Source organism: Bombina bombina, chromosome 2, assembly GCF_027579735.1.
Source record: "Bombina bombina isolate aBomBom1 chromosome 2, aBomBom1.pri, whole genome shotgun sequence".
NCBI lineage: Eukaryota > Metazoa > Chordata > Amphibia > Anura > Bombinatoridae > Bombina > Bombina bombina.
The window spans coordinates 733,161,906-733,185,828 of NC_069500.1; the positions used below are offsets into that span (position 1 = coordinate 733,161,906).

A 23,923-nucleotide genomic window follows, 5' to 3' on the forward strand; every position below is an offset into this window, starting at 1 on the left:
CTCCAGACAGACTTGGATTGAGCAAGATTCCCCTCTTGCTTTGCGGCAGGGGAAGAGGAAGAGGGACCACCTTTGAAGTTTCGAAAGGAACGAAAATTATTTTGTTTGGTCCTCATCTTATCTTGAGGAAGGGCATGGCCTTTCCCTCCAGTGATGTCTGAAATGATCTCTTTCAGTTTAGGCCCAAATAGGGTCTTACCCTTGAAAGGGATGGCTAAAAGCTTAGCTTTTGATGACACATCAGAAGACCAGGAATTAAGCCATAACGCTCTACGCGCTAAAATTGCAAAACCTGAATTCTTCGCCGCTAATTTAGCCAATTGAAAAGCGGCATCTGTAATGAAAGAATTAGCAAGCTTGAGAGCCCTAATTCTATCCAGAATATCCTCTAATGGAGTCTCAACCTGAAGAGCCTCTTCCAGAGCCTCGAACCAAAAGGACGCTGCAGTAGTTACAGGAACGATGCACGCTATAGGTTGGAGAAGAAAACCTTGATGAACAAATATTTTCTTCAGGAGACCCTCTAATTTTTTATCCATAGGATCTTTGAAAGCACAACTGTCCTCAATAGGTATAGTTGTACGCTTAGCCAGGGTAGAAATAGCTCCCTCCACCTTAGGGACCGCCTGCCACGAGTCCCGCACAGCGTCTGATATGGGAAACATTTTCTTAAAAGTAGGAGGGGGAGCGAACGGAATACCTGGTCTATCCCACTCCTTAGTAACAATTTCCGAAATCCTCTTAGGGACCGGAAAAACATCAGTGTAGGCAGGAACCTCTAGGAATTTGTCCATTTTACACAATTTCTCTGGAACTACAATAGGGTCACAATCATCCAGAGTCGCTAAAACCTCCCTGAGCAATAAGCTGAGATGTTCTAGTTTAAAAGCCGTCATATCTGAATCTGTTTGAGGGAACATATTTCCTAAATCAGAAATCTCTCCCTCAGCCAGCAAATCCCTCACATCAGAACATTGTGAGGGTACAACGGATATAGCTAATAAAGCATCAGAGGGCTCAGCGTTTGTTCTCACACCAAACCTGCTGCGCTTCCCCTGCAACCCAGGCAGCTTAGATAAAACCTCTGTGAGGGTAGTATTCATAACTGCGGCCATATCTTGCAGGGTGAAAGAATTAGACGCACTAGAAGTACTTGGTGTCGCTTGTGCGGGCGTTAACGGTTGTAACACTTGGGGAGAATTAGATGGCATAACCTGATTCTCTTCTGACTGAGAATCATCCTGCGACATACTTTTAGTAGCTAAAATATGTTCTTTATAATTTATTGACCTTTCAGTGCATGAGGGACACATTCTAAGTGGAGGTTCCACAATGGCTTCTAAACATATTGAACATTGACTTTCCTCAATGTCAGACATGTTGAACAGGCTAGTAATGACTACAAACAAGCATGAAAACCCTTTATTTAGTGAAAAAAATAACAATGTTAAAAAACGGTACTGCGCCTTTAAGAGAAAAAAAGCATACACGTTCTGCAAAACAGTCTAAACATGCACCAAATTTTTAAAAATTTTGTATGTAGGCACACTATAGGTAGTTAAGATTGTACCACAATTCTTTTTAACAATTAACCCCTTCATTTCCAAACCGGATCAAAAATAGGCCCAGATCTGGAAAAACACCACTCAGCACCTTGCCACAGCCCTGCTGTGGCCCTACCTGCCCTCAGGGATTTAAAGTGTGGGGTAAAAGCTTTGATTTGGCCCAAAACATATACCAGGGCCCTCAGGAGTTAGAGCTTGCTGACAAAACTGAGCATCTGAGGCGCGAAAATAGGCCCCGCCCACCCCACTCGATGTTTCATTAGCCTTAAAGAACCGCACCAGAGCAGTTATAACTAGCCATGTGGGTTCTAAGACCCGAAAATTAAGCCATGTGTACCCTAATAAAGTTGCCCAAAACGTTTATTGCCCACAAAAACGTTAAAGCACTCCCAAAACAAAAAACATTTGCTCACAAACATTTGCCATTCAGTGTAAACCATATTTGTAATTGGCCCCATATGCAAGCTAAGTAATGCCCTTCTTTTAGCTCTACGATTACTGCTTACCCTTACCCTCCTGGGTATAATGTCAGCCTTTCTGAAATACAGTCTCTCCAGAAAAAATATGACTGAACATACCTCATTGCTGCATAGCATGAAATCGTTCCTCACACTGAAGTTTCCTGTACTCCTCAGCCTCTGTGGGAACAGCAATGGACCTTCGTTACAAATGCTAAGATCATCATCCTCCAGGCAGCAGTCTTCATCCATCTGCTGCCTGAGAGTAAATAGTACAAACCGGTACCATTTAAAATAAACTCTTGCTTGAAGAAATGAAAAACTAATATTTTATCACCTCTTTCACTTTACCCTTCCTAGTACTTAGAGTAGGCAAAGAGAATGACTGGGGGGCGGAGCTAAGGGAGGAGCTATATAGTGCTCTTTGCCACTTCCTATAGGGAAGGATAATCCCACAAGTAAAGGATGAATCCGTGGACTCGTCTTACCTTTATAGAAGAAAAATGAGGCAGAAAAGAGTAAGAGAAGCGAAAAGAGATAGAGAATAAGAGAAATGAAAGAGAGAAAGAAACCAAAGAGAGAGAAAAGAGAGAGACAGAGATACACTTCTTGTGTACCAGAGAGTTCCACAACAAAGCAAAACTGGCAAATATAATACAAACCACAGAAAATATGGTTATTAACATGAAATCAAATAGGACAAAGAAGTAATATTATAATGCACCCTTTATGATATTGGCATAACATGCACAAACTTCTACTTATTACTATGTGGGGGAAAAAAACATAATTTATGCTTACCTGATATATTTATTTCTCTTGTGGTGTATCAAGTCCACGGATCATCCATTACTTGTGGGATATTCTCCTTCCCAACAGGAAGTTGCAAGAGGACACCCACAGCAGAGCTGTCCATATAGCTCCTCCCCTAACTGCCATTTCCAGTCATTCGACCGAAAACATGCAAGAGAAAGGAGAAACCATAGGGTGCAGTGGTGACTGTAGTTTAAAGTTAAAAAAATACCTGCCTTAAAATGACAGGGCGGGCCGTGGACTGGATACACCACAAGAGAAATAAATTTATCAGGTAAGCATAAATTATGTTTTCTCTTGTAAGGTGTATCCAGTCCACAGATCATCCATTACTTGTGGGATACCAATACCAAAGCTAAAGTACACGGATGAAGGGAGGGACAAGGCAGGTACTTAAATGGAAGGTACCACTGCCTGTAAAACCTTTCTCCCAAAAATAGCCTCCGAAGAAGCAAAAGTATCAAATGTATAGAATTTTGAAAAGGTATGAAGCGAAGACCAAGTCGCCGCCTTGCAAATCTGTTCAACAGAAGCCTCATTTTTAAAGGCCCATGTGGAAGCCACAGCTCTAGTAGCATGAGCTGTAATCTTTTCAGGAGGCTGCTGGCCAGCAGTCTCATAAGCTAAGCGTATTATACTCCTTAGCCAAAAAGAAAGAGAAGTTGCCGAAGCCTTTTGACCTCTCCTCTGTCCAGAGTAGACAACAAACAAAGCAGATGTTTGACGAAAATCTTTAGTAGCTTGTAAATAATACTTTAAAGAACAAACCACATCAAGATTGTGTAATAGACGTTCCTTCTTCGAAGAAGGATTAGGACACAAAGACGGAACCACAATCTCCTGATTGATATTCTTATTAGATACCACCTTAGGTAAAAACCCAGGTTTGGTACGCAAAACTACCTTATCTGCATGGAAAATCAGATAAGGGGAATCACATTGTAAGGCAGATAACTCGGAAACTCTACGAGCCGAGGAAATAGCTACCAAAAATAGAACTTTAAGAACCAAATTTAAACTCCATGGCGGAGAAACAGGTTTAAACACAGGCTTGATTCTAACTAAAGCCTGACAAAATGCCTGAACGTCTGGAACATCCGCCAGACGCTTGTGCAAAAGAATAGACAGAGCAGAAATCTGTCCCTTTAAGGAACTAGCTGACAATCCTTTTTCCAATCCTTCTTGGAGAAAAGATAATATCCTGGGAATCCTGACTCTACTCCATGAGTAACCCTTGGATTCACACCAAAAAAAGATATTTACGCCATATCTTATGATAGATTTTCCTGGTGACAGGCTTTCGAGCCTGAATTAAGGTATCAATGACTGACTCGGAGAAGCCACGCTTTGATAAAATCAAGCGTTCAATCTCCAGGCAGTCAGTCTCAGAGAAATTAGATTTGGATGGTTGAAAGGACCCTGAAGTAGAAGGTCCAGCCTCAGCGGCAGAGTCCATGGTGGAAAGGATGACATGTCCACCAGATCTGCATACCAAGTCCTGCGTGGCCACGCAGGCGCTATCAAAATCACTGATGCTCTCTCCTGCTTGATTTTGGCAATCAGACAAGGGAGCAGAGGAAACGGTGGAAACACATAAGCCAGGTTGAAAGACCAAGGTGCTGCTAGAGCATCTATTAGCGTCGCCTTGGGATCCCTGGACCTGGATCCGTAACAAGGAAGCTTGGCGTTCTGGCGAGACGCCATGAGATCCAGTTCTGGTTTGCCCCAACGATGAATCAATTGTGCAAACACCTCCGGATGGAGTTCCCACTCCCCTGGATGAAAAGTCTGACGACTTAGAAAATCCGCCTCCCAGTTCTCCACAGTGGAATAAAGAACCCGGCAGGAATTTAGAAGTTTTGATAACCTGGGCTCTGTCAGGTAAATCCTCATTTCTACAGAATCTATTAGAGTTCCCAGAAAGGAAACTCTTGTGAGAGGGGATAGAGAACTCTTTTCTTCGTTCACCTTCCACCCATGCGACCTCAGAAATGCCAGAACTATGTCCGTATGAGACTTGGCAATTTGGAAATTTGACGCCTGTATCAGAATTTTGTCTAAATAAGGGGCTACTGCTATGCCCCGCAGTCTTAGGACCGCCAGAAGTGACCCCAGAACCTTCGTAAAGATTCTTGGGGCTGTAGCTAACCCAAAGGGAAGAGCTACAAATTGGTAATACCTGTTCAGGAAGGCGAACCTGAGAAACCGATGATGATCTTTGTGTATCGGAATGTGAAGATAAGCATCCTTTAAATCCACTGTAGTCATGTATTGACCCTCCTGGATCATAGGTAGGATGGTACGAATAGTCTCCATCTTGAATGATGGAACTATGAGGAATTTGTTTAAGATCTTGAGATCTAAAATTGGTCTGAAGGTTCCCTCTTTTTTGTGAACCACAAACAGATTTGAGTAAAATCCCTGTCCTTGTTCCTCCTTTGGAACTGGATGGATCACTCCCATAACTTGGAGGTCTTGAACACAGTGTAAGAATGCCTCTCTCTTTATCTGGTTTGCAGATAATTGTGAAAGGTGAAATCTCCCTTTTGGAGGGGAAGCTCTGAAGTCCAGAAGATATCCCTGGGATACAATTTCCAACGCCCAGGGGTCCTGGACATCTCTTGCCCAAGCCTGGGCGAAGAGCAAAAGTCTGCCCCCTACTAGATCCGTTACCGGATAGGGGGCTGATCCTTCATGCTGTCTTAGAGGCAGCAGCAGGCTTTTTGGCCTGCTTACCCTTGTTCCAGGTCTGGTTAGGTCTCCAGACCGACTTGGACTGGGCAAAAGTTCCCTCTTGTTTTGCATTAGAGGAAGTTGATGCCGCACTCGCCTTGAAGTTTCGAAAGGCACGAAAATTAGTCTGTTTGGCCCTAGATTTGGACCTATCCTGAGGAAGGGCATGACCTTTTCCTCCAGTGATATCAGAAATGATCTCCTTCAAACCAGGCCCGAATAGGGTTTGCCCCTTGAAGGGAATGTTAAGCAGCTTAGACTTTGAAGTAACGTCAGCTGACCATGATTTAAGCCATAGCGCCCTGCGCGCTTGAATAGCAAAACCGGAATTCTTAGCCGTTAGTTTAGTCAAATGAACAATGGCATCAGAAACAAATGCATTGGCTAGCTTAAGTGCTCTAAGCTTGTCAAGTATGTCATCCAATGGGGTCTCTACCTGTAAAGCCTCTTCCAGAGACTCAAACCAGAAGGCCGCAGCAGCAGTGACTGGGGCAATGCATGCAAGGGGCTGTAGAATAAAACCTTGTTGAATAAACATTTTCTTAAGGTAACCCTCTAACTTTTTATCCATTGGATCTGAGAAAGCACAACTGTCCTCGACAGGGATAGTAGTACGCTTAGCAAGGGTAGAAACTGCTCCCTCCACCTTAGGGACTGTCTGCCATAAGTCCCGCATGGTGGCATCTATCGGAAACATTTTCTTAAAAATAGGAGGGGGAGAGAACGGCACACCTGGTCTATCCCATTCCTTGGAAATAATTTCTGTAAATCTTTTAGGTATTGGAAAAACATCAGTGCACACCAGCACTGCATAGTATTTGTCCAATCTACACAATTTTTCTGGTACTGCAATTGTATCACAGTCATTCAGAGCAGCTAAAACCTCCCTGAGCAATACGCGGAGGTGTTCAAGCTTAAATTTAAATGTTGACATATCAGAATCAGGTTGAATCCTCTTCCCTGAGTCAGAAACATCACCCACAGAAAGAAGCTCTCCTTCCTCAGCTTCTGCATATTGTGAGGGAGTATCAGGCATGGCTACAAAAGCGTCAGTATGCTCTGTATTTCTTCTAACTCCAGAGCTATCTCGCTTTCCTCGAAACCCAGGTAGTCTGGATAATACAGCTGACAGTGTATTATCCATGACTGCCGCCATGTCTTGTAAAGTAAACGCCATGGGCGCCCTAGATGTACTTGACGCCACTTGAGCGTGAGTCCCTTGAGCGTGAGTCAAAGGGTCTGACAGGTGGGGCGAGTTAGTCGGCATAACTTCCCCCTCGTCAGATTCCTCTGGTGATAAATTTTTTAAAGACAGAATATGATCTTTATTACTTAGAGTGAAATCAGTACATGTGGTACACATTCTAAGAGGGGGTTCCACCATGGCTTCTAAACATAATGAACAAGGAGTTTCCTCTATGTTTAAACAGACTAGCAAGCTTGGAAAACACTTTAAAGCAAGTTAACAAGCAAAAAATAAAAACGGTACTGTGCCTTTAAGAATAATAAAAAAGGTCAGAATTTGAAAAACAGTGGAAAAAAAAGCAGTAAATTAAACAAAATTTTTACATTGTGTATAATAGGCTAACAGAGCATTGCACCCACTTGCAAATGGATGATTAACCCCTTAGTTAAAAAAACGGATCAAAAAAACGATATAGACTTTTTTAACAGTCACAACAAACTGCCACAGCTCAGCTGTGGCCCTACCTTCCCCAACAAACGACTTTGGAAAGCCTAAGAGCCCTTTAGAGATGTCCTATAGCATTCAGGGGACTCCTGGAGGAAAGCTGGATGTCTCAGTCTGCAAAAGTTACTGCGCAATAAAGCGCTAAATTAGGCCCCTCCCACTCATGTCTAAACAGTGGAAAGCCTAAGGAAACTGTTTCTAGGCAAATTTAAGCCAGCCATGTGGAAAAAAACTAGGCCCAAATAAAGTTTTATCAGCAAAGCATATATAAAAACGTTTAAACATGCCAGCAAACGTTTTATATTGAAATTCTATAAGAGTATTACCTCTGCAAGTAAGCATGATACCAGTCACTATTAAATCACTGTATTCAGGCTTACCTTACATAAATCTGGTATCAGCAGCATTTTCTAGCATTTACATCTCTAGAAATTTTTTTTAACTGCACATACCTCATAGCAGGATAACCTGCACGCCATTCCCCAGCTGAAGTTACCTCTCTCTTCAGTTATGTGTGAGAACAGCAATGGATCTTAGTTACAACCTGCTAAGATCATAGAGATCACAGGCAGATTCTTCTTCTTTTTCTGCCTGGGACAAAAATAGTACAACTCCGGTACCATTTAAAATAACAAACTTTTGATTGAAGTAAAAAACAACTACATTACACCACTTCTCTCTTACTACTTCCATGCTTGTCGAGAGTTGCAAGAGAATGACTGGATATGGCAGTTAGGGGAGGAGCTATATGGACAGCTCTGCTGTGGGTGTCCTCTTGCAACTTCCTGTTGGGAAGGAGAATATCCCACAAGTAATGGATGATCCGTAGACTGGATACACCTTACAAGAGAAAGAAAAATATTTTATCCACATTAACAAACTGAAAATGTATTTACACTCCATTCTTGAATGTAAAATTATAATTCTATGAAGATTGTGTTAATTTACAGCATGCAATCAGTATTCATTCACATATTTTTGAGCTTCTATAATGTTGATCATGCCGACATTACTAAAACATGTCTGCTTGTATATACACATCCAATGGACGTAGAAGGAGAAAATATTGCTGTGGTTGGTAGATAAAGAAAATGCATTTGGATGGGATTTGAACACTGCATATTATGAAAGGGACGTACAACTCAAAACTGAAATGTGCATGAATGTATTTTAGTTTTAATGAAGCTTTTTCTCAATACTCGTGTATTTGCTAAAGTGCTTCTTTCTAGTAAACGTTATGACTGTTTCAGCGATAAGTTTCACTGTGCACAGAGTATGTGTACATATGTCTCGTGCACCTGCATTTAAACACAGAGGCTTCTCAGACAGGCAGATGTAATATGTATTCATTAGTGATGATGCAAACTGAGAAATCGCTGACGCAAAATATTCTCTCTGACCAGAAGCACCGTTGAAAAACAGGTGCATGGGGCATATGTACATATGCTTCATGCACAGTAAAAGCTATCACTGAAACTGTGTTAACGATTACTAGAAACATTTCTGCTAATACACATTTAATGCAAAAATTCTTCTAATCAATTTGAAATGCATTCATACAGTATATATTCAAATACATTTATTTTTGTATTGTTCAGCAATATTTTACAAAACAGAATCTGGCTGTAATATATGCTCAACAGTTAATTATTGTACATTTATATTGGGTATAAATAATTCACCATTTTATAGGTCTCCTCTTAGAAATATGCTATGTGTAAAACCATAAACCATTCATTATCCAATTAAAAAATAATCCTTTAGTAAGGAATTCTTAGAGCTATATGATGTGCAGTGATAAACGCATACAGCAACATTTTATATATATATATATATATATATATATACACGCGCAAATGAATGCTGCTTCCCAAAAAGAAAATTTATAATGGTAAATATATACCTTATGATACCAAAAGTGATTACTTATATTTGCCTATAGCTGATTATTCCAAAATGAATGCTATATTGGTGTAGATCATATAATCGTACAATATATATGTAAATATGCTGTGTATTATGCAAGGTCACAAATATGATGCAAGATTTATACAAAGATAAAAAACAGTTATTGACATTTATTAAATAACATAATTGGAATTATACCATAAATAAAATGTGACACCGGTGTCAAATGAATAGATACAATCTACTGTATGCTATGTTAAGAATAAAATATGGCTAAATATACTAAAACAATGGCTAAAATTAAAGCACCATACATAACAAGGACTATAAAACAAATACGTTGACCTGAGATAAATTAGAGTCCATTAAGTGTGTACTTTACACTGATATTGATCCTAAATGTATCAAAATGTTCATCAGATGATGTAGCTTGTAGTTGATACTGGGTATATATAGCTCAAATATTTGGTTTAGCTAAATTGCAGCGTATGATGTAAAGTGTATGGCGAACATTCAAGAGGTGGATAATTGTGGTAGCACGCAATCCCGTAATCGAGTGCTCAGGTTCTACGAACCTGAAAAAGGCTCCCAGCCGTAACGCGTAGAACCTGAGCACTCGATTATGGGATTACAAGGAGAGCTGAGAAACATATCGCTCTGCTACACCTGAGGTCGATTAACACCTCACTGAAACAAACCGGAGACTGCAACGAGCACTCCAAGGAGAGAACGGAGGCTGAGAAGTCAGCACTTTACCCGGTAACTTGCAGACCGTAACATAGGTCTTATCAAGGAGGAACAGACTTTAGTTCACTAGAAGCTGGTAAGGCACATCAGACTGGAACTGGAGAAATTCCGGAAAACGCTGCAGTGCACTGTGAGTATACTATCAGAAAAGACATTGAACCAATATTCACCTGAACACGCAGGTACTTTTGGGCTAATTAACTGAATAACATTCTTAACCAGCATAATACAATTGCGTGCTACCACAATTATCCACCTCTTGAATGTACGCCATACACTTTACATCATACGCTGGAATTTAGCTAAACCAAATATTTGAGCTATATATACCCAGTATCAACTACAAGCTACAACATCTGATGAACATTTTGATACATTTAGGATCAATATCAGTGTAAAGTACACACTTAATGGACTCTAATTTATCTCAGGTCAACATATTATTTGTTTTATAGTCCTTGTTATGTATGGTGCTTTAATTTTAGCCATTGTTTTAGTATATTTTATTCTTAATATAGCATACGCTATATTGTATCTATTCATTTGACACCGGTGTCACATTTTATTTATGGTATAATTCCAATTATGTTATTTAATAAATGTCAATAACTGTTTTTTATCTTTGTATAAATCTTGCATCATATTTGTGACCTTGCATAATACACAGCATATTTACATATATATTGTACGATTATATGATCTACACCAATATAGCATTCATTTTGGAATAATCAGCTATAGGCAAATATAAGTAATCACTTTTGGTATCATAAGGTATATATTTACCATTATAAATTTTCTTTTTGGGAAGCAGCATTCATTTGCGCCACCTCCGATATATATATATTGTTGTTCTATAAACAGTTTTTTGGGAATAAACGTTTTGGAGGTGTGCAGGACAGTTATATCATATCCCCTGTTTTATAAACGCATACAGCACCTTGACTCTCTCTATTCCAGCCTCGATACGGAGCTGTTCCACCAGCTTCCGAGCTTGTGCTATGTTGTTAGTAGTGGACATTATCTGCCATCAGCTACTGAGCCAAAGTTTTAAGAAAATTCTGGGAAAAAGATAGGGAAAGAGATAATTTTTTCATTAGATCATAATTCTGCTTTTTATACATTGGAGCTAGTAATTTGTCTTGCACACACACACACACATATACATGCACAATACATACAACAACTTGTCTAATATTTGTCATATTTAAATGTTGAAACCTTACATAAAAAAAACTATGTGGAGCAATTTTAAGGTAATATTACATCTGTTCAAAATTTCCTAGCTTAAGCTGAAATTGGTGTTAAAGGGACAGTCTACAACAAAATTGTTATTGTATAAAAAGATAGATAACGCCTTTACTACCCATTTCCCAGCTTTGCACAACCAACATTGTTATATTAATATACTTTTTAACATTTAAACCTCCAAATGTCTGCCTGTTTCTAAGCCTCTATAGACAGCCTCTTATCACGTTTTTTTTAATTTGCTTTAAACAGCAGGAGACAGCTAGTTCATGTGGGCCTTTTAGATAACATTGTGCTCTCTCCCATAGAGATGTGCAGGACCCAGCACTAATTGGCTAAAATGCAACTCTGTAAATATCTCTGAGATAGGGGGCTGTCAGAAGAGGCTTAGATACAAGGTAATCACAGAGGTAAAAAGTATATTAATATAACCATGTTGGTTATGCAAAACTGGGGAATGGGTAATAAAAGGATTATCTATCTATTTAAACAATAACAATTTTGGCGTAGACTGTCCCTTTAAGTGCCCAAGAATATTGCAGTATGCAAAATGTTTTAAAAATACCACTGTATTTAAAATGCACAGCTGTATATATTTATCAATTAAAAAAACAACAAAAGCAAACAAAAATAAACAGACTAAATTCTTGTTCAGAAATAAAAAGGTGCATAAATGACAGTAAAGAATGCTTAGGTGTGGGGTGCTTAAAAAGTATTCTGGGAGTGAAGCGCATCAGATATTTCCAAAGGAATCTGAACTAGCTCCATTTTTTAAAACTCCTCCACCTTCCTAAACAAATGTAAAGGTTGGCACCAGGCGTTCACATGCAGAGACAATAATAAAAATATAAGTGACTTGCCGAGACATGCTGGGGCCTTAGCAGTATCAACACCTACAAATTATTAGCCATCGCCGTATGAAATGGAATCTTGCAGGTTACCTTTCTCTTTTACATCTCGTTTTATTATAATGACAGGAAGCATCACACACAAAAATGCACTGGGATTTAATTCCCTGCATATTTCTAGTTGGTATGAAGCAGACACACCTTAATTACTAGATAAACAAATTGATACTTCAGATCTGCACGTGAATATAGATTTTATACATGTGCTTATAGAATGCTATACAACATAACATGAATCCTCCTAGAAGCCAGTGGATTTGGTATCCAGTAGGAAATGTGCAATCAGACATCAACATCAGCATTGTTTCTAACACCAGATGTGGGACATTTTGGAGGACTGGGTTAGAGACTTTGATTTAAAAAAAAAGAACAAAAATTACTTGAAACCATCATTTGTGCAGCATTTTACAGACATAGATTGGCTGTACATTTTTTAAGCAGAATCTATAATGCTCTGCCTACAGTTGGAGTTATATACATATACATATATACCAAGAGTGACATGGCTGCAGCACTCATAATTTGCTAAAGAACCAAGAGTTCTGGGAGTTTGTTATTACAGGTCAGAGCCACTGTATGCAGGAGCAGTTTAATGGTGCACTTAGGATGCTAGAATATGACTAAGCTCTCTAAAGATTTTTCTGTGATATTAAAAACCGTCTGTTATGTCCCATGTGTAAGTCCAGGAAGCAAACGGTTTTTCCTTGTAGCACCTTATTTTTATAGGGACAGAAAACTCACATGTGAAAGAACATACATGAAAAAGCTCTTTATTTTGATTCTGTAGCTAATAGGATGTGCAACTAGGCATTAAAGGGACATAATACTCATATGCTAAATTACTTGAGAGCGATGCAGTGCAACTGTAAAAAGCTGACAAGAAAACATCACCTGAGCATCTTTATGTAAAAAAGACATTTTACCTAAAAATGTCTTCAGCTCACAATAATAAGAGCTGTGTGAACAGTTATGCTGCAGGCGCAGCTACTGCCAGCTGCATGTTGGGGGGGGGGAACGATGACAGACAATTAGCTTCATCAGAGCTGATGTCACACTTTGCTTTTCTGTGATCTCATGACATTTCACTGAAATCTTTTAAGATTTCATAGTAAAAGTCCTTAAACTGATAAGGGAAGTAACATGACTGTGCCTGCATTTGCCAAATGCACACTCCCTTGCAAGTCCTGAGACTAACATGCTGATTGGCTACTTAAAGGGACAGTCTAGACCCAATAAATAATTTTGATTACTTATTGTTTCATACATCTATAAGCTTGTAAGAACTGCATGAAACATTTAAATATTCATAGTTGGTTAGGAATCCAAAGCTCCACCAAGCTCAACCCATCTAAACTAAACCCAACTATTGCAAGCAATACGCTCACATGCTGCTTTGTGCACATGCAATTTGAAATAGCTAAATAAAAAATATTAAACGTGCACTACTAAACTGTCAAACAAGAAAACAGGTAACTGGACAAGAAGAAACTGGGGGCGGAGCATGGCAGCCATTTTTGGTGCTAGCAAACAATGATTGTTTAAAAGTTGCATGAACTTCTTACAAGCTTATAGATGCGGAAACCGCAGCAAGATGCTTGTCTGGTATGCAACAATAAGAAATAAAAAATACATATTGGGTATAGACTGTCCCTTTAAAGTCTCTTTACAATGGAATGTGGCTACTGAGGAAATTTTCAGTTAAAATATATTCCTTTGTTACATAGAGATGTTCAGGTGATATTTTCTAGTCAGCTTTTTACAGTTTTGCTGCATCACTTTCATGTCCCTTTAAAGTGACAATGTACTCAGGTAAGCAGCTGATAAGAATTCATTGCATGCAAAGCAGGTGCAGGAACCCCCTTTAAATAGGCTGGTCTCTCTCATCCACTGGGAAGTTTGATTTCTTCTGCTGGCACTTGTTTTCATAGCCTTTCTATAACCAATGCTGCTGTATTAAAATGTAAGTATAGGTGGAGATTTTAATTTTTAGATACAATTAAAAAAAATTACTTTTGTGTCCCTATAATGTTACAACAATATGAAATTAGTTTGAGTTGGCTGTTATATGTTTCAAAGTAGCCCCATCAAGTGCATGGATTTATTTTTCAATGATTTAATTTACTATAGGGAGGTATTACAATCCATGCTGGTTATTTTCTGCTTAATAGGGCATCTGCAAAAAAAATCCTCTGATAGGGTTTCCTACTCACTCCAACGTATTTTCTCACAATGCTCAAAGCCAAACAGTGACTCAGCTCTCTCTGCATCAGAAGTGTGAGTCACGCACTCTTTATGTTCATCCCTTCAAAGCAGTTTCACCTATTTATTCCAAAGCCACATACCTATGTTAAACCGCTTTAGATGAAATAAGTATTCATTGGTTTATGTGCACAGTATTTGTAATATTAGATGTTAAACGTGCGTTTTAATAGTAGCTCTTCTTTAACCTCCTGTGTACCAGAGAGTCCTAAGACAAAGCAAAGCAATACACTGCAGCCCTCTCTAGCATACAATGGATTTAATATACTGGCAAATAAAATACATTAATACAAACAACAGAAAATGTGGTCATCAACATAAAATTCAAGTAAATAGGACAAAGAGAACATTATAATGCACCTTTTATACACCAACGTCTAAATATTCTATGTGGGAATTTAAGCTCACAGTGTAAGCTAGGTGGCGCCACACAAGTGTTTTTCACTAAAAGTGTATCTACTTATGTGCTGGTCTCACAACTTTTGCAGGGATATTCATGTAACACTGAAAGCCATTAATAATAAGCATTTTTATAAAATAATTATAACTACTAAGATTTACAACTTTGACTACTTGTATTGTACATTTGGAATATCACACATCTACACCCTAAAAGTATCACATACCCCATCAATGTCACATAAAAAATAGTAGCATACTAGGTATCTCCACAATAATGTGTCACAGGCCTTCATAATACACCATTTTTAAATAAATGTCAGACATCTGAGGGTAGAATGTGGGCTGTCCACAATTAGACTCCAACAGGCTAATAATCTAGCCTCTCTCAATACTATTTCATATCTCCCCATCAGCAGAGCCCTGCATATCTGCAATGTACACTGTATCTATGTGCATGTTGTAGGCTTGATGCAGTTATCCTGCTCAGAGCATTCTTTTAAAGTTTACTTCCATATTAATGCAAAAATAAACACATTTGTTCAAAATCTAGAAGCCAAGATGATTTCTGGAATTTACATGAAGCAGTTAATTAACCTTATGTGCCACAGACACATAGTCATATTTAAGAGGTAAAATCACATAACATGTATAACGTGCCTGCAGCAATAGTTTAACCCCCAGATTACCATAGGTACACACAAGTTATTAGGGGTTTAAATCACTGCAAAACACATCAAACCTTATCAAACACTCACTTGGAGCAAATGATATAACTACCTATAGTGAAAATACAAAAATGCTCAACTTAACAAAAAAAAATAAAAAATATTTTATTCAAAATAAATTAAAAACATAGAGATGTATACAAATATAAATGGATTTACTTGAGCCTGTGCTTTTACAATGACAAAAATGAAAAATCAATAGAAGTGCATTTATACCCGTACTATAATTAAGTAAATGTGTAACCAGTGAGAGTCTAATGATGTCCAAACATAGCAACTACTAATTAACCAATTCACTACCAAGTTAAATATACATTTACCAGCCTCTTCTGATTGTCTTTTTTTCAAAAGCGTCTAATGACAGCGTGCCGATCACACCGTTGAACTAAATGTAGTGCGTTTCTGCGCTGGTAAAGCAGCCTACAGCTTTTATTTAAATTGGATTTTTTTTTTACCAAATGGCTTTTTGGGGAAAATCTATATAAAGATAGTTTTCTATTTAAAACACATTACAGTCCAAAGGTTATTCATCCTGAAATAAGGATTAGTTTTAATCATGTAGCATGAAGCTGCATATTCATGGCTGCAGTGAAAAATAAATGTAATCTCTTTACATTAAAAATGTTAGAAAATAAAAATACATAGTTGGGAAACAAAAACAAAATCCCATTTTCCTTAGCAAATTCATTTTGTACACAGAATTAATCCCTTACCTCTAACAGGACACTAAATTCAAATCTAAACTTTTTGATAGAGCATGAAATACGCTTCCATTATCACAACGTGAACAACCATTTTATTTGCACATCTTAAAGTGAAGGTCAATTTTGATGAATTAGTGCCCGGTTTTTAATAATCCTATTAAAAACAAGGGCACTTTAATTCATCAAAATTGACATTTCACTTCTTTTCTTCAAAAACTTACCTTTTAATCCTTGCAGCCGCTCCAGCAATTCCCCCGGCCGTCGGAAGCCTCTGCAGACGTCAGAAATGACTAACCCGGCTTCCTCCAATCGCGGCTTCCCCCCCAGGGGAATCTTGGCCTGATGCAATCCCGTGATTGGAGGAAGCCGGATTCGTCATTTTGGACCCCGAAGACGGCTTGCGACGGGCTGAGGAAGTGCTGGAGCGGCTGCCAGGATTAAAAGGTAAGTTTTTGAAGAAAACGTGTGAAATGTCAATTTTGATGAATTAAAGTGCCCTTGTTTTTAATAGGATTATTGAAAACCGGGAACTAATTCATCAAAATTGACCTTCACTTTAAAGCACCAGCTTCTACTGAGCATGTGCCAGAGTGTACAGTATATACATATAGGCATTTTGTGATTGAAGAAGTTCAATGAATAGCAGATTGTTTGACGTGGAATAGATCTTCTCAACAAGCTAAGTGTGAGGAGGGAGGGGCAAAGAGTAAAAATGTAAAGTGAAACCTATGTTGCTATTGTTTTAGTTAAAGCTATTTAAATTGTTAAGATAATTTATATTTTTCTCCTCTCAAAGCCGAAAAAAGTTATACAAATATAAATGATTGAGCTATTAAATTTGTGATAGTATAACTTGCAATCATTTCATAATTATGTATCTAATTCTAATGATAAATAACCATCTGATATAACTGTAAAACTAATCTAACAAAATGTTCTAAAAATTAAACCTTCATCTAGTTGTAAAAGTTAAGATTATAACAATCAGCAAGAATTAGTTTTAAGGTAGACAACCATGATTTAAAGGGACATTCCGGTCTAAATGTAAATGCACATAGATGAATTACATCTTTAACTCTTTGAGTGCTAAGCACTTTCCCACCTGGGTGCTAAGATTTTTTGATTTTTTTCCAGACCCCTAAGACGTACAATGTTGGGTTAGGTGATTACCTTTCCAATGACGGGTCTTGGGGATCTGTAGCTGCTTAGATGCCTGAGATACAGGCTTCTAAGCAGCATGCCCCCTGCTCCTATACTTAACATGGTTAAGTATAAAGTTGCGCGGTGACGTTATCACTTTATTGCGCGTGACGTCATCACGCAAAACAGGAAGCCGGGGTAGGAGCGGGTGGGAGCCCCCAGATCTCCCTCAAGGTGGGAGAGTGCTAGTGATGGCTCTGAGCCGTCATTAGCACCAGAGTGGGGAACTCTGTGGTGGCTCAGAGTCGTCATTAGCACCAGAGTGGGGAACTCTGTGGCGGCTCAGAGTCGTCATTAGCACCAGAGTGGGGAACTCTGTGGCGGCTCAGAGTCGTCATTAGCACTCAAGGGGTTAAATAGAAACATATTTGCAATATACATCTTGTGGCAAAAATGCTTCAAGTAAAAGTTATCACTGTTTTAGTTTAACATTTTTTTTTTGCACATGTATGTGAAGCATAGCTAGATATTCTTAGTGCACCAGCATTTTAAATACTGTAGCTGCCCAGAGCGCTAGTGGGGCTTATATCATGTCAGCAATTAACAAATTGAGTCATTAGATGATACAACACCTTAGGCTCTCTGAGCGAGTGCTGTGTTTAAAATGCTGGTGCATGGTGCATATTTAAATACTCTTTTGAAACAGCTATAGCTTTTATTAGAAGCATTTTTGCTGATACATCTGTATTACAAAAATGCTTCTATTCAAAACTGAAATGCACCAGTGTGGATTCCAGTTTTGGCTGGAATGTCCTTTAAAATTCCAGTAATGCAACAGATGATTTTTACATGGTTCAGTACTTGGCAGCCTCGCTCTGTGAATTAGCGTGGTCTATCACTATGTGACTGGGCTGCTTATATGATTCCACTTCAGAATAGCAGCACTTACTATAACAGTGCCACACAAAGTCACTGAGATCTTCAGCTCAACTTGATTTACTGTCAATTTTTGTCTACAGAGATTTCATGACTGTGAGCTGGATTGCATGCACCTGTTAGCAATGGGTGTGGCTCAAACTCCTGAACTTAATAATTAGGAGGGGTGTCCACATACTTTTAGCCACATATTATATATATATTTATAATATTTCAGTTGATTGCATATCTAAAATTTGTTCACACCCCCGTAGGTGAAAAAACAAAATGTGTGGTCCCTCATAAATGGATTGAGCATTGCTTGGTTAAAGCATTTACAAATCCCTGCAGTAGGGTGCTACTCAAGTTGTTATTTTCTTGGCCAACTTCCTAATACAGATGGGCCACATATTAATATGTTAGTTAAAGGGGTGCATACATATTTATATGTATTAAACACACGTCCAGGGCACAGGTAAGATTTAGGTAAGGTCGCATGGTAACCTAGGTATGCTGTTTTCCCCTCCAGAGGGCTCTTTTGAGGTTTGGACACCTTGCTTGACCATTCACTAATTCCCAAAGCACATTTAATTCTACTTTTTCCTGGGGTCCACAAAAACTAGTGCAGAGGGCCACACGTGCTCATGGGCTGACATTTAGCCATCCCTGCTCTAGGTAATAAACATTTTTTGAGACTAGTAACAGTGATAAGAGGATTCATTCAAGCTTTGCAAGATTGCTAAATTTCTGCATCTGTTCACAAAAACAAACTATACAAAAACAAAAAAACAAAATCACTATTAATGGGTACTATGAACAATAGTACAAAAAGTAAATAGCTCAAAAAGATGAACGTAGAGTCATCCTCTAAGTCTGTATTTCAAGAACAGATATCTATTCGTAGGTCACTATCCGCCTACTCATTTCTATGAATCACTTATTTAGACAAAGGAAAGAGTTTTTTTTTTTTTTTTGTGGTTGCAGAAAATAGAGAGCCTGCAACTAAAAATAGACTTAATACTATCCAACTGAGGCTATAGGTCATGTAAAAAGAAATGTGGGCACAAAGGACTGACCTTCTGGAATCAGTTTACTACAGTCTGTTTGTCCGCTGATGACTCTTGCTCACATGACATAAAAATCAGTGTAACCCAAATCAGAGAGAAAATAGACTGCAGCCTGTGATTTCCCGGACAGCAGAAGCTGTTTTGATGATATCATGGTCATGTGAGTTTGTGCAGCACAAGACAATCCCCCACAATACTACTGTGATGGGGCCCTACAGAAAGTGTCCATTCTTCACATCCTGCTCACTGAGCGATGTTTATGGATTTCTTTAGAGCAGAACTCTGTGATGAATCACAGTTAATTAGAGAAAAATACACATATGCTTCAAAAGAATACATTATTTATAAGCATGTTTTACCTTACAAAACACAAAGCAATATATATATGCAAAAGCAGCTTCTGGAAATGGTACATTTATAATCAGGGATTCATTTATCCTAATACAAAGAGCTCTCTATTCTTCCTTTAACTAGTAACTGAATGACCTAGCATACCTCTAAAATTATTTCTTTTTATTACCGTCTGTCAAAGGATGCATTAAGTGTTACAGCATTTTATTATTGCATATAATTAGGTTAAAGAGCAGCAATGACTATTGGGACTTAGCTGAACATATCAATGACAAGGGGTATATATGTGCAGCCACCAATCTGCAGCTATCTCCCAGTAGTGCATTGCGGCTCATGAGCCTACCTGGGTATGCTTTTGCAGCAAAGGATACCAAGAGAATGTAGTCAATTTGATGTTAGAAATACATTGAAATGTCTCTTAAAAAAACATGTTCTATCTAAATCATGGTAGGTTAATATTGACTTCCATGTTACTCTTAAGTTGTGGAGTTCACACAACATGCACATTCATGGTGTTGGGGGAAGGCTCATTTAGTTTTTTCTCTATTAGTCAGCGAGATATATCAGGTAGCAGTATACATAAAGTGTTAGGAATTAAATACATAGCTGAATCTGATGAGGCAGATGGTGTAGCCACCCAGCTAGCTTACCGTAGTGCATTGCTGTCCTCAGGCTTCCCTAACAGGACAGATTTTCAGGATATCTAAACCAGAGCAGAGGTGAAATAATCAGCTGATTAGTAAACATGGTTATTAACCTGCTCTCACGCAAGGTAATCTTAAAAATATGGCCTGTTTGGGAGGCCTGAGGACAGGTTTGAAAAACCCTGGTCTAGAGCCTACCTAGGTATACTTTTCAACACAGGATAAAAAGAGTACAACGTACAATTGATAACGTGCAATTTGCATGGCCAATCTGAATCATAATGTCCCTTTAAGGCATGTACACGGTCACAACAATGGCTCTTCTTTCAATACAGAACAATGAGTCTGATGCAAGCATGAAGCTGATGGGCCGACAGAGGGCTGCAAGGCCAGGGGTGTGATCTGTTTATGGGGCTTACAGAAGGGCTACAGGGCCAAATGGCTAATTGAATGAATCTACGGGGCAGACCAGTCAGAAGCAGGGTTTTGTTTTGGTCTATTGAAATGATATGTCAGAGCATGTAGAGTGTCGAGAGAAACAGACTTGGGTACATCTCTGTAGTTATATATATATATATATATATATATATATACACCTTGCAGAGGGGCTGTAATGAGGCCCTCTTATGCTTGCAAAATATTAAATGACACATTTAGGAATATTAATATCTAGTGACATGTTCCTACTAATAAAACTGGTTGGGGAAAAAAAGGTTAACAGGAAGAATCATTAAAGGGACATGCCACCCACATTTTTTCTTTTATGATTTAGAAAGAGAATGCAATTTTAAACATCTTTCTAATTTACTTATATTATCTAATTTGTTTTATTCTCTTGATATTCTTTGATGAAAAGCATATCTAGATATGCTCACTAGCTGCTGATTGGTTGCTGCACATAGAAGCCTCGTGTGATTGGCTCACCATGTGCATTGCTTTTTCTTCAACTAAGGATATCTAAAAGATGAAGCAAAATAAATAATGGAAGTAAATTGTAATGTTGTTTAAATTTCTATTCTCTATAGAATCATGAAAGAAAGATTTTGGGTTTAGTAGCCCTTTAAGGATGTTAGCCAGGTTTAATTCTAAGTTTACGAGCCAGTTAGAACACTGAATAGTAAGGAGCCATAAGTAAAATTGTATAAGTCCCCTGGTTCCCAGATCCCTTCAAGCATTTTCTGGAACATCCAGATTTTGTTGTGTGGAATACTGCAGAATATGTAGTCAGGACTGGACAGAGATTAGTTCTGGTTAAATTCATTTTGACAAAGCCTGAGTACATTAGACATGCTTTGTTGGTAATAATACAAAGTGTCGTAGAAACTGGTTGAGATGGTGACGGACACAGTTTCATATACTGTCACATAGAAGCTCAGGATGTATAATAGACTGAGACATCTGTTTCTAGTATTTAATCTGTGTATCTTCTAATAACCTTCAGCCTTTGTTTTTGTGGAAGTTCATAGATTGGAATAAAGTGGAGTTTATTGTTTTTTGATGTTGTTTTTAAGGGGAATTAAACCCAAAAATGCATTTCAGTTTTGTATAGGAACATTTTTGTAACACAACTGTATTAGCAAAAATCTTTTTGGAATATCATGCTGTCCCTTACTCGATTGGGGGGGGGGGGGGGGTGTTCTGATGTCTGTCATAGACCATAATGAACTCTCTGCAATGTAGAATTTCTCAGCAGAGAGTGGATGTAACAGCTACTTAAAACATTTTTGAACAAAATACAAATCAAATTGTGGTGATTTAGCTTGCATCCACTTCTAGTTTTACATACATCTCATTTTTTCATCTCATTGCGTGTGTCGAGACAAACTCACGAGCTTTCATTTGCTGTGAAAAATCAGTGAGAACAGCAGGTGTTATAGGCTAAGCCAACATGATTAGACCTGTGAATAAAAACTTTCAGACATGTCCAAGGAATGGCCCTGTTCCTCCCACTTTCCAAGGCTACGAGACTCATTTGAAAGTAGAAAAATAAAGTACTCTAAATTTTGTACCTTTTGAAACCCTTTTAAATTCATTATTTAGTAATTACATTTTACATTAAAAGGGATATAAAACACACATTTTTTAATTTCATAATTCAGATAGAGCAAGCAATTTTAAACAACTTTCCAATTTACTTTTATTATCTTTTTTGCTTTGGCCTCTTGGTATCCTTTGTTGAAAAGCATAAATGGGTAGGCTCAGGAGCTGGGAGCTAGCTGCTGATTGGTGGCTGCACATATATTCCTCTTGTTATTGGCTTACTGATGTGTTCAGCTAGCTCCCGGTAGTCTATTAATGCTCCTTCAATAAAGTATAATAGAAGTAACTTGGGGGGGGGGGGGGGGATTAACTTGTATGTTATATGCTGAATCCTGAAAAAAAATAATTGGGGGTTTTATGCCCCTTTAAAAAAAATAAATAAAAAAAATTCCCCTGCATACTATAAATAATATAAATTTGTACTTTGCTGCATACCTTTAATAAGAATTTGAATGCATACTCTGATTACAGTTTTCAGTTAACTTTTTACACTAATTTTATTGATGTCTCAACTCTAATGTGTTGCCCTTTCACTAAGGGTTATGAAGTTATGAAGGACCTCAAAGCACTGAAAGGTCTTTTTTAGAGAATCTCACTTGAGCAGAACGTTTTAGAGACTAGGGTTCTGTTTCAGTGGTAGGTTTACTCTACACAGAGTATATGTACATATGCCACGTGCAGCCTCTTTCTAAGATTGCACCTGCTCAGACAAAAATAGAACATAAATTGAAAAGTGTTTAACCCTTTCATGCCGGGATCTGATAATAAGGGACTGTTTATAGTGTTAGGAACGATTTTTTCATTACCTAAAACAAGGAGGCTGCAGTACATCATATAAGGAAGGACGTTCCATGCCGTCCGAAATGCATTAAAGCCCATAGAGTTTAGGTCGGCATGGAACATCCTAACGGCGTGAAGGGGTTAAAATAGCATGCTCTATCAGAACCATGAACATTTAAATGGACATTAAATATCTCTTGCCTTTTTTTGGTAAATATTGTGCTTTGTCCCACGCTCCTTAGAGCGGCCAAAAAAAACAAATTTGTAAACTAAGTTTTATGATTGTTGCAAATTGTCTAAAGCATTTGCAGGTTACAGATTTTTTTTTGCCTCTGTAGGGAGCGTAATCATTCTCAGCATGTGAATAAATGTTACATAAATCAAGGAAGTGAATTAAATGTCACAATCAGCCAGCCACTGTACTTGTTAAACTTCAGGGTCACAGCTTCACATTGTGACGGGGTCAGTCTGCTTTTTTACCTTTCTGTACCTGATAAATTTAGTCTCATCAAGTTGGGCATTAAAAACTACTATTTTTAGCCGTTGTTGATCGGTTACATCTCAAGCTGTGCACTAGTGTGTTATGTAAATATTACTAGCAAAAACCTGCAAGCTCAAACTTCATGCAACAAAAGAACACTCATTTATTAAACAGATAACAAATTGCTGGTAAAGCGCACTGAAAGAAAATATGCTCACAACCCATTTTTTTTTCTGCAAAGCAGTCCACGTAAAGCCTGAAGAATCAATTATCCAAAGGACAAAAAAGGCAGCAGGAAGCTCATATGTTCGCTTCCAAAAAGCAGACGCACAGCTCCGCGATCAG

At 38.3% G+C, this 23,923-nt stretch overlaps 1 protein-coding gene across 7 annotated transcripts in view; it reads right to left on the minus strand.

Moving 5' to 3' along the window:
• The window catches only part of GNG7 (G protein subunit gamma 7), a 146,910-nt gene that overhangs the window by 10,966 nt on the left and 112,021 nt on the right, over window positions 1-23,923 (minus strand). For 4 of the 7 annotated variants that reach the window (XM_053702756.1, XM_053702758.1, XM_053702757.1 and 1 more), the window contains one exon: window positions 10,855-10,975. In XM_053702756.1, the coding sequence (XP_053558731.1) occupies window positions 10,855-10,935 (81 nt within the window). In that variant the 5' untranslated portion in view covers window positions 10,936-10,975. Of the gene's footprint in view, window positions 1-10,854; window positions 10,976-19,291; window positions 19,392-20,283; window positions 20,325-23,796; window positions 23,917-23,923 lie in introns of those variants that run through there. The other 3 variants (XM_053702760.1, XM_053702759.1, XM_053702762.1) reach the window with 3 other exon arrangements.